Genomic DNA, 12,400 nt, shown 5'->3' with positions numbered 1-12,400 from the left:
CTATTTAAAAATAATATATAAATTACTTAATTGGGGAATTTAATTTTTTTAGTTTACACTTTGCCCCATGAGGTCATACAAGACCTCTGGGGGACATTTAACTTCACTTTTTTCCCCCCACTATTTATTTCTCCTGTAACTGCGGCTGACATAGTAGCCCCAGTTACAGGGCAAATACACCCCCCAGAGAGGCTGTACAGCAGAATACAACACTGTACAGCCTTAGTGCAGGGCTGATTGTGGTCTATGGAAGACCCAACAGCTCCTGCGCTCTCCCGGCACAGCAGTCACATGAACCCCGGGACGGAAGCACATATCGCTTCCTGATCTGTATACACATCGCTTGCTGAGCGCTGTGCATAAAGCGATCTAGAAGGCAGGGACACCTGGGAACTGTTTACACGCTAATCGTCCATTCAGAGATAAACATCCACCCACAGGACGTTTATATCCTATGGGCGGATGTGAGGTGGTTAAATTAACAGCATTTTCTACATGGAGGTCCAGGTTCTGCTACCTACCTGTGATTTCCAACTGCTCGGTTAAATCCAGCAGACACACATGATCCAAATAAAGTACTGTATCCCTGTTGTTCTGACAACCCCAAGTTGGAAATTGTTAGAGGCACTTTCTGAAAGAGACTGAGATTATAATAAGACCTTCATCCTAAGAAACAAAAAGTATATTCACACCTAGCAGATTTTTAGCTAGCTTCTGCACCTCAAAATCTGTTCAATTCATTCATTTGGGATGAGCAAATTTCCAGGGCTATGTTCATGCTTTCGACAAAGACAAATAAATACATTTTTTTTTATTCTACTACCCCACCCATATATTTTCTGAAAAGACCTACCAGCACTTTAAAGAATCACAGTGATCTTCATGCAATATTATAACAAGGAATTATCTTTTTTTTTTTTTTTTTTTTTTTTTTTTTAAGACTGTAAGATGCACCCCAGGTTTAGACAATGGAGAATTATATTATTCTTATTAAAACTTCCGATGGTTTAACTCCTTAGTGACCAAGCAATTTTTGTCCCCAATTTTTTAATGGTCGCATTCCAGGAGCTTATTTATTTTTCTGTCAATGTACCTGTATGAGGGCATGTTTTTTATGGTAGAACCTGTAGTTTTTAATGCATTTTGGGGTACACATAACTGATTAACTTTCTTTTAACTCTTTATTTGGGGTAAGGGGAAATGTTCTATTATGGGCCAGCTGTTTCGTTCCACAAAATACGGAACGCACACGGACGTCATCCAAATTTTTTTCGGATCCGTGTTTCGCGAACCGCAAAATACATACGGTCGTGGGCATGAGCCCTTACAGCGATACCAAATATATGTATATATATTTTTCTTTTGCACAATAAAACTGCTTTGCATCCCAAGACCTATAACTTTCATTGTTCTTTCTATGGAGCTATGTGGGAGCTTAAAGGGGTTATCCAAGGCCTACAAGGCCCCCCCCCATATGCCCAGGCCCCTCACACAGGTTGCACTTACTTTATTCCCTGGCATTACGGGTGACACTAGGGAGGCTCGTTCCAGTCATGGCCTGCTACTGGCTGCCCCTCCCCCTTAGATGTTTTGATCTACGCAACAGGGGAGATGCAGAGGCGGCTGTGCAGGCACCAGAAGCGACACGGGTGCTGGGGAGCGAGGTAAGTACAATCTGGGGTGCATGATAGGTCTTGCATAACTCCTTTAATTTTTGCGGGACAACTTGTAATCTTCATTGGTATCATTTTGTACATACAAGGTTGTGGTTTTATGAAATATATGCAAAAAAACTGCAATTCTGGCAATTTTTTTTATTTTACTCCGTTCACCATAAGGGATAAATTACATTAGAATTGTATTGTATTTTTTCCACTGAAAAATGTGTGTTTTTTCAACTTGGATATTTTCTTCTTAATAAAACTTTATTTAATTCCTTATTTTACACTTATTAGTCCCATAATACACTGTAATACTTATACAGAGAGCTCTGCAGCACGCACATTATACACATATACATCATGCACATCATTCAAAAATTGGGGACCATTTTCGGGAGTGGCAAGAGATAAATATGATTTTAAAAACGGAACCACCAAGGTTATTTGAGTGTTACAAAGCTTACGTGTTACACTTACCTATCCTGGGGTTTATGTAGCGTGTACTCCATGAGATGAGTGGATTTTGTTTCTGTTGTAGATCTGGATGTGACTAATAAAAAGACTAGCTCCGGATTGGACAGGTAAGTCTGAAGGTTACGATGCAAAATCCTTTCCCTGAAACTCATGGTCTGTATGGAGTTATGGCGAAATTTATACCATCCAATCACATCCTGCGACCACCAAGAAAAGTACATGAATTACCTATTACATGAGCAGCTCCCAATCCTTTATACCTATGTAAGTAAGGCTACTTTCACACTAGCGTATTTTGCGGCTCCGTCGTGGATCTGCAAAAACGCTTCCGTTACAATAATACAACCGCATGCATCTGTCACGAACGGATCCGGTTGTATTATTTCTTCTATAGCCATGACGGATCAGTCTTGAACACCATTAAAAGTCAATGGGGGACGGATACGTTTTCTATTATGCCAGAGAAAACGGATCCTTCCCCATTGACTTACATTGTGTGCCAGGACGGATCCGTTTGGCTCCGCTTCGTCAGGCGGACAGCAAAACGCTGGAGGCAGGGTTTTGGTGTCCGCCTTCAGAGCAGAATGGAACTGGAGGCAAACTAATGCATTCTGAGCGGATCCTTTTTCATTCACAATGCATTAGGGCAAAACTGATCTGTTTTGGACCTTTTTGTGAGAACCCTGAACAGATCTCAAACAGAAAGCCAAACGCCAGTGTGAAAGTAGCCTAAACCGTTCTATTAACAGTTTTTAATTTCCACTAGATCCTTTAAATGACAACCTGTCATAATAAACTGCAGGCTGGCTGACCAGCTAGAATGCTACACAGTTAAAATATCTCCACACAATCACTATGTTTGCACTTCTGGACACACAAGTTTATTAGTAAGGCTATGTTCACACTACAGCATGTCCTAGTTTCTGCTTATAACGGAAACATGATATTGTGACAAAAGATGTTGTATGATTTACCTAAACTGACTGACATAGGTCTAATGCACACGATCGTATTTTTGTACCGTGTCTGATCTACATTTTTGCGGATCACACATGAACTCGTTCATTTCGATGGGTCCCGCAAAAAAAAAAAAAAAAAAAAAAAAAAAAAAAAAGAAACACACATTGCCGCATCCATGCAGCAAACTATACAACCTATTCTTGCCTTTTTTTTTTTTTTTACAGTGGATCCAGTGAAAATTGTGGGATGCACACAACTGGATCTGTATTTTGTGGACCGCAAAACAGATACGGTCGTGTGCAGGAGACCTTACAATGGGGTCCATCATTCAGCGATACAAGAATATCTCTGAATGCTGCACAGTTTTTGCCATCAAAAGGGATGGAAACCCTGACAATGATGTGAACAGGGCCTAAATGGGCAGGGAATTCCGATATTCCTTGAGGAATCGGGATTATGTTACGATGAATTCTTGTCTAGCTAGATTAGGATGCATCATCTCTTTACATTAAGATCCACAATATGCATTAGACTCTTCTGCTCACACGCACAGATTATATAAAGCTTGCTGGGCACGCACCACAAGAAACCTCTTCTGAATAAAGAGCATTCAGAATGGCTAGTCAAGAGAGGCATACACAAAACCAGATTTCCTACATTTGTAACATTTAAAGAGGTCCTGTCACCTCTCCTGACATGTCTGCTTTAGTTACTACTTATTCCCTGCATAATAATAATTCTGGAATAACTTTTTCTATTACTCTGGGTTCTACCAACAGTTTGCAATAAAGGTCCCTCTGGGTGTTACCAGTTTTGTTTGGGTGTCCCTGCACAGTATGACACTATCCAATCAGAGCTGCCGCTGGCAGGCTGTGCAAGGACTGGTAACACCCAGTTGGACCTTTATTACAGACTGCTGACAATTCACTTATAAACTTCTAACAGGAATAATGCAGGAATGGCACAACATAGAATTAGAAGATGCTTCAGAATTGATATTACATGGGAAAAGCAAGTGGTTACTACAACACACATCAGGAGTAGGGTTGTTTCGATACCAAGATTTTGATACCATAAAAAAGTATTGCAATACTCGATACCACGAGAAAAAAAAAAAAAATGCGGAAAAAAACAAAAGCCGCGTGCATTCCACATTTTATGGAAGGTCCGCCCCATAATTGAACAGTCCTATCCTATTTTTTGGGGGGACAAGGTGACGGGGGGGGAAAAAAAAAAAAAAAAAAAAAAAAAAAAAAAAAAAAAGGGGCGAATAGTTTTTCTTTCATGGCGTTCACCGCATAGGAGATTTTTTTTTTTTTATATTTTAATAGTCTGGACTTTTCGGATATGGCGAATGTAATATTTTATTTTTTGTTTATATATTTTATATGTAAAATTGGGAAAGGAGGTGAATTATACTTAATATTTTATTTATTTTTTGACAGTTTATTTAATAACTATTTACCCCCTTAGGGGCTAGAACCTGGGATCTTTTAATCCCTTGTCTAACACCCTGATAGAGATCTATTAGGTTGAATAGGATCTTACACTCTCCCTGCTGCCCTGTGCATAGTGCACCCTGCAACAGGGAGCTTACCATGGCAGCCAGGGCTTCAGTAGCATCCTGGCTGCCATGGTAACCGATTGGAGCCCCAGAATTACACTGCTGGGGCTCCGATCAGAAGCTGCCACTGCCACCAATGAGAGGAGGTGATGGGACTCTGTGGCCACTGCCATCAATGATTTTAATACTGGGGGGGGGGCACTGCGCCACCAATGATAATTAACGTTTAATATAAAGATACAGCCGGCGGCAGAAACAAATTGCCTGCACCCAACCTGACAGGGCGCTGCAATCCGCAGGGGTTAATCGCCGCGGATCGCAGCACCCTGCCAGAGGCAGGATGCCGGCAATGTGTTTCTGCCGCCGGCTGCATTTGTAATGTATCAAACGTTAGTTATCATTGGTGGCGCAGCGGCCACATCCCCTCCCCTGCGCCTCTGAGCTCTCATTGGAGGCAGCAGCACAGGGGGGAGGGAGAGACTGATTCCTTCTTTCCTGTGCTGCTGAGAGCAGCGCGATCCATATTACACCATGATCTGCATTATAGTCCCCATATTAGAATGCTACTTACTGTATAGCTGTCTGTCGCTTATTTTCGCTAAAACACTTGTATTCAATATGTTAATTAGGTTCTGAAGGTGCCCAGGACCCTCGTCGCTTTTCATATGAAACCCCTCCCCTTTCACCCCCTCTGGCCCGCCCTAGGGTCTTCAGAAATCCAGTGCCGTTCACAAGATTTGCCGCGCCTGCGCACTTCATTCCCCATTATGGGCAGAGGCACAAAAGCGTTTAATGCGCATGTGCCGGCCCGTACATTTAACAGGTGTTCTAACAGTGCGCAGGCGTGGCGAATCTTGTGAACGGCGCTGGCTTTCTGAAGAACCTAGGGCGGGCCAGAGGGGTGAAAGGGGAGGGGTTTCATATGAAAAGCAACGAGGGGACTGGGCACCTGCCGCTTGAACGCCGACCCTGGGCACCTTTAGAACCTAATTAACATATTGAATATAAAAGTGTTTTTTGTGTGAAAATAAGTGACGGACAGCTATACGGTAAGTAGCATTCTAATATGGGGACTATAACGCAGATCATGGTGTTAGTGTTCTATAATAGTCAGTTTAGATGAAAGGCTCCCTTTAATTACTCCCTGAATGACCACAAGGCATCTAGGCCCTGAGAAAGCAAAGCAACTCCAAAAAATGATGCTCCCTCCACACTTCACAGTTGGGATGAGATTTTGATGTTGGTGTGCAGTGTTCCGTTTCCTCCATGCAAAAAATTTCCACTTTTGTCCATGGAACATTTGCACAGAAGCATTGTGGAATATCTACATGGTCTTCGGCATACTTGAGATGGGCCGCACTGTTTTTTATGGACAGCACTGGTGTCCTTTTATAACACCAAATCCTCCATATCTTAACTTCAAACCCTCAGTGCAACCTTGAAGCATGAGAGAGGGAGTATTAGGCTGAGTTTACACAGGCGTGACGGATTTTTTCAGGATGCATCCCGGGTGTATTGCGGCAAACCCACGCGAGTAGGTACGCAATTGCAGTCAGTTTTGACTGCGATTGCGTTCCGTTTTTATCGCGCGGGTGCAATGTGTTTTGCTCACGCGTGATAAAAAAAAAAAAAATGAATGTGCTACCCAGACCCGGAGGTCCCTTAAGACTTCTTCACAGAAGTTCGGGTTTGGGTTAGGTGTTCTGTAGATTGTATTATTTTCCCTTATAACATGGTTATAAGGGAAAAATAGCATTCTGAATACAGAATGCATAGTACAATAGGGCTGAAGGGGTTAAAACTAACCTAAATCCACTTGTTCGCGCAGCCGGCATCTCTTCTGTCTTCATCTGTGAGGCAAAGGACCTGTGGTGACATCACTGCGCTCATCACATGGTCCGTCACATGATCCATCTTCATGGTGATGGATCATGTGACGGACCATGTGATGAGCGCAGTGACGTCACCACAGGTCCTATTCCTCAAAGAAGACGACAGAAGAGATACTGACTGCGCGAACAAGTGGATTAAGGCGAGTTAATTATTTTTTAACCCCTCCAGCCCTTATTTACTATGCATTTTGTATTCAGAATGCTATTATTTTCCCTTATAACCATGTTATAAGGGAAAATAATAATGATCGGGTCCCGATCGTCTCCTAGCAACAGTACGTGAAAAATCGCACAGCATCCACACTTGCTTGCGATTTTCACGCAGCCCCATTCACTTCTATAGGGGCTGCGTTGCGTGTAAAACTCACAATATAGAGCATGCTGCGATTTTCACGCAACGCACAATTGATGCGTGAAAATCACCGCTCATGTGCACAGCCCCATAGAAATGAATGGGTTCGGATTCAGTGCGGGTGCAATGCATTCACCTCACGCATTGCACCCACGTGGAAATCTCGCCCGCGTGAACTCAGCCTTATAGTTTGGGACATGTATGATACAACTGTGTCTACGTTATTAGTTTAGTTAGATGGTGTTTCTCTATAATAGTAATTTGGATAACAATAAGACCACATTGTATTATGCAGAAATACAGGTAAGGCTACTTTCACACTCGCGTTTTGGGCAGATCTGTCATGGATCTGCAAAAACAAATCCGTTACAATAATACAACCGCATGCATCCGTAATGAACGGATCCGATTGTATTAAGTGTAACATAGCCAAGATGGATCAGTCATGAACTCCATTGAAAGTCAATGGGGACGGATCCGTTTTCTCTGACACAATAAAAAACTGATCCATCCCCCATTGACTTTCAATGGTGTTCAAGACTAATCCATCATGGCTATAGAAGACATAATACATCCGGAGCCGTTCAAGACGGATGCATTGTGTGCCAGGACGGATCCGTTTGGCTCAGTGTCGTCAAGCGGACCGCAAAACGCTGCAGGCAGCGTTTTGGTGTCCGCCTCCAGAACCGAATGGAGACGGATCGGAGGCAAACTGATGCATTCTGAGCGGATCCTTTTCCATTCAGAATGCATTAGGACCAAATTGATCCATTTTGGACCGCTTGTGAGAGTCCAAAAGGGTTCACTTCCTTTTCTTCTTTGATACTCCACTGCAGGAAAAAGCAAATTCTCCCAAGGATATCAGCGGCATCACTGTAACCATTTACAATACAACAGACAGGGAAAGCTTAATGTAGAGGTCTAAGCCTGAGGAAAACTTATAAATCTGTATTTTCTCGGCCACGCCTGACTTTGGGTTGGTTACCTTTTCTTGGCCAGCAAGTAGCTTCCGCAATGCAAGCGTGTTCAATTCACCCACTCCACTGTAAAACCTATACATATTTATATACCATTAGACATGCAGAACTGTATTCCTGAAGCAGCTCAAACAATTCTACCTTTAGAGATCTAACAGGTCTGTGTCAGATATTCACATTATCAGATCTCTGGCAAGCTGCTTTACTGAGAGGATATAGCTAATGGTATCCGACTGCCCACTAAAAGGTGGAATCAGACATTACAATGTACCTTAGAGAAATGTAGGACCTTGCCCAAAGAGTCTGCATCATGGGAAAAGCTGATGTTATGTATATAATGAAGGATACCTCTACTGGTGGTAGAGAGATTGTCCTGCTATGACTACTGAAGGGAAAAGGGGCTCACCTGCTGGGATTACTGAAGTGGGGTAGCAGATGTGCTGTAAAGGTTCTGCTGTGACTACTAGTGGTTGGGGGGGGGGGGGGCTACTGCTGAAAAGGCTATTGACTTCTGGATGGGAGCAGTACTAAGGGAAATGAAGGCCTACTACTGTGACTACTGGGGAAGGTGGGGACATTTTTTAATTACTGGGGAAAGTAAAAATAGATACTATTTAAACTACAAATTGAGAGGTTGAAGGGCACTCCGATTACTTGGGGAGGGGTCGGACAAGTTATAATGTAAACTGGGTTTGCTGTACTGCCTCCCGTCCACTTACCTGTGCCGGTCTGAAACAAATGCGGTCACCGGGAGCAGGCAGTTCCGAGAACAGCCCGATGAAGGCCCCCGGCGGCTGTTTTCGGAACTGCCTGCACCCAGTGACCGCATTTGTTTCAGACCAGCTAATGCACAGGCAAGGACTTACCTATGCATCGCCAGACTTGAGAGTTAAGATGGCAGCCCCCATGTGTTCGCGGGCAAACACGGCGAACTGGCCATCACTGTCCATGAGGGGGCGAGTTTCTTTACTTTTAATGGGACTGTCGGAGATTAGCAAAAATTGTGAGATAGGTAGGAGATGGTGTAAAACAACAAATATGTATCATTTATCTGTTGAATATCACACCACTTCAGCATCTCTGGTTTAGGTGCCTCCTTGCAGGTCTTTGATTACAGGGCAGCAGCGCTGATGCCAGGTCAACAACAAGCAAACACTGTTGAGGTCAGTGACTGGCTGCGGTAATCATGTGTTGTCAAAAACCGGCATGGCGGCACTGGAGCAGTGGATGGTTGGACGTCTGATAGATGCGTGAACCACAAATCTCTCAGGAACGGAAGTGCCCCGACCCGTCCAGAGGGCAGCTTGTCTCCACATCCAGCCTATAACTGAAAGAAGAGGCAACCCAAACAGATAAGCTCATTGCGCTACACTGTTTCATTCACTCACACAGAAGTGAATGGGAGTTACATAAACAGCATAATGCAGAAAGTTCAGCAGTTTCCTGAAGTGCCTGGACGGGATCTGGGGACTTCCATTCTCAAAACAAGATGGTGGGCCACCAGATGTGTATGAAATGTGTGTGATAAGAATAGTTCTTTAGGTAATATACAGAACACCGATACAGGTGACTGGAAACACTAAAAAGGACAATTGTTTCCCAGTGATCTAAACATAAGCATATAGGTTACAGTAAAATCCAGCAAATAATGCCACTGCTCTTCAATATGCAGACACAATTTACTAACCTGCACAGATGATAGAAAGGTATATTTCTTTGGATATCTGTGGGATTAAAAAGACGTTTAAGAGTTATAATAATAAAAGTTTACAAAGAAAGGGGAAAACTGCTGTAATTTAGTATAAACCATTTTGCCCCTGATGTTTTAAAGATTCATGCTGTGGTACCATTGAAGCAAACTGGATGAACTGTAGGACACATAACAAGAAATAAAGTACTTCTAATGAGCTTATGTCATTTTTTTTATTTTTCATTAATGAAAAAACGTGGAGGGGGGGGGGGGGGGTTTATTTTTCCACGTAAATTATTTTTTTGTTAAAGGGGTATTATCATCTTGCTAAATCAGCTAGAGTTGCAGTTACAGCAGAAATCACTTCCTGGTTTGAGGCTTCTAAGGCTGGGCTGGCTTAGAAAGCTAGTGAAGGCTGGCCACGCCTCCTTATGACATCACACCGAGAGCTCAGTCCTGCGTGCTCCTTCATGTGTATATTATGAGTCATCAGTCTGACTGGCACCAGGCAGTGTCTGTGAAGCTCATCTGTCCTGCTGTGGATTCCGATCACTCAGTGATCTTATAAACTACCATTTGGATGTCTTGAATACTAACTACACAACACTTTTCATATCTATTCCAAACCATATCTGTGCAGCAGAAACTGTAATTCACTACAGCCCAAATGCATGTCTGCTAGTATCCATATAATTAGTCTGACTCCCATAAAACAACCACTGAACAGCACAGATGCAGATTTGTTACCATTAGAGCTGTACTACATTTGAGTAATAACATGCATACCTAAGGGTACTTTCACACTAGCGTTTTTCTTTTCCGGCATAGAGTTCCGTCCTAGGGGCTCAAATCCGGAAAAGAACTGATCAGTTTTATCCCCATGCATTCTGAATGGAGAGTCAGTCCTTCAGGATGCATCAGGATGTCTTCAGTTCAGTCTTTTTGACTGATCAGGCTTTTCAGAAAAATGTAGAATGCAGTATTTTTACCTCCGGCCAAAAAGCCTGAACACTTTGACTGAACGCCTGATCAGGCTTTTTTCCCATTGACTTGCATTTACGCCGGCCCAGTGTGTTCAGTCAAAACGGATCCGGCTTTTGCATGTTAACCCTGAAAAATGTGAAAATGATGATTACACTTACCGGTAATCGGATTTTCCAGACCCCACGACAGCACCATAGAGAGAGGGATCCACCCCCAGGGACAGGAAACCTACAGAAATAAAAGGGTGGAGCCTCTCTTCCCATTCAGTGGATTACAGAGCAAGAGAGGGACTCCTACACCATTGGTTATTCCAAACAGAACATCATAAAAGGTTTATAAAATGTGTAAGATTATTGAACACAACAAAATATCTATACTCTTTTTTTTTTTTTTTTTTTTTAAGAAACCATCACCAAGGGTGGGAATTAGGAAGGGTGCTGTCGTGGGGTCTGGAAAATCCGATTACCGGTAAGTGTAATCATCATTTTTCCCCTCCCCCACGACAGCACCATAGAGAGAATTACAGAGAAGAACCCTTCCTAGGGAGGGACCACCGCCTGCAAAACCTTTCTCCCAAAGGAAAGATCAGAAGAGGAGAGTAGATCCAACCGGTAGTGACGGAAAAAGGTAGAGGGTGAAGACCACGTGGCTGCCTTACAGATTTGTTCAATGGAAGCCCCCGACCTTTCTGCCCACGAAGTGGAAACTGAACGTGTAGAGTGAGCCTTCACCGAAAGGGGAGGAGACAGGCCCTCCTCCAAGTAAGACTGAATAATGGCCAGTCTAAGCCATCTGGACAAGGTGCTTTTGGTAGCCTTCTTCCCTTTGTTCGAACCCGAAAAGAGAACAAACAAAGCAGAAGACTTTCTCCAACTTTCCGTAACTTTTAGATACTGTAACAAGCATCTCCGTACGTCTAGTGTATGAAAAATGACTTCCCCAGCATTTTTTGGATGGTCACAAAAGGAAGGAAGAACGATCTCTTGTGACCTATGGAATTTAGAAGACACCTTGGGAGAAAAAGCCGGATCAGGTAGAATAATAACTCTTGAATGGAACCGGCACTCAAACAGTCGGAACACACGTGGGATTGTTTTAACTTATAAAACTTTATTAAATAATATGTTTTTTGTGCACTTCTAAAAAATATATAAAAAACTTAAAAATAATAACTGCTGCACACATTCAATTGGAGGCTTTCAGTAAGGAAGAATCGTTATTAAAACTGCCCTGTAGGTTCGCTATACCATATGTCGCTGCATCCGTATCCCGCTTGTTTAATGGGACTAGTGAATCGCAGCCGTCTATGGTCAAGCGACCTATTTGTGGGGCTATTTGTATGGCTCCTTACAAATTGACAGTTACAAACAGATGGTTATATAGATAGTCCCTGCGACAGATATATAGTATAGCTTTCAAGCAACAGCTCGCATTGTATAATGCATCAGTCCTCTAGCGCAGTTTTCTTAAAGCTCCGGGTGTATCACCCAAGCAAAGTCAGCAGTTCAGTAGAGTTTTTAAAGTCCCACCTGTGTAAGCACAGAGATATAGCGTCGCTCCACGTATATTTCTATCAGTTGTATGTATTACTCACTGCGTTCCGTATGGGTTCACTATGTGCGTCCCGTAGTCGGTTGTTAGCGTGGCGTCCCACGCTTCCACCTTTCTCAGGTATGTTTCTATTACTTCCGGCTCTGCTGAAGTCTCGCTTTTAGTCTCGCGAGAGTCTTGTGTCGGGTAATTCTTTCGTGAATCCCAATACGGTATTCCGTGTATGTGAGTTCGCTGGAGTTCTTTCTGTCTTTATTTGAGATTATCAGTTGTCAATCCTTCTGTACATGGCCAT

At 43.0% G+C, this 12,400-nt stretch overlaps 1 protein-coding gene across 2 annotated transcripts in view; it reads right to left on the bottom strand.

Moving 5' to 3' along the window:
* The window catches only part of ABRAXAS1 (abraxas 1, BRCA1 A complex subunit), a 71,905-nt gene that overhangs the window by 21,575 nt on the left and 37,930 nt on the right, over nt 1-12,400 (bottom strand). For both annotated transcript variants that reach the window (XM_044304271.1, XM_044304263.1), the window contains exons 3-6: nt 9,568-9,604; nt 7,889-7,955; nt 2,139-2,332; nt 522-641 (exon numbers count right to left, since the gene is read on the bottom strand). In XM_044304271.1, coding sequence (XP_044160206.1) covers nt 522-641; nt 2,139-2,332; nt 7,889-7,955; nt 9,568-9,604 — 418 coding nt within the window. The remainder of the gene's footprint in view (nt 1-521; nt 642-2,138; nt 2,333-7,888; nt 7,956-9,567; nt 9,605-12,400) is intronic.

The sequence above is a fragment of the Bufo gargarizans genome, chromosome 1 (genome assembly GCF_014858855.1).
Source record: "Bufo gargarizans isolate SCDJY-AF-19 chromosome 1, ASM1485885v1, whole genome shotgun sequence".
Lineage (NCBI taxonomy): Eukaryota > Metazoa > Chordata > Amphibia > Anura > Bufonidae > Bufo > Bufo gargarizans.
Note: the sequence above shows the minus strand (reverse complement) of the source record. Positions and strands in the feature narration are given on the sequence as shown.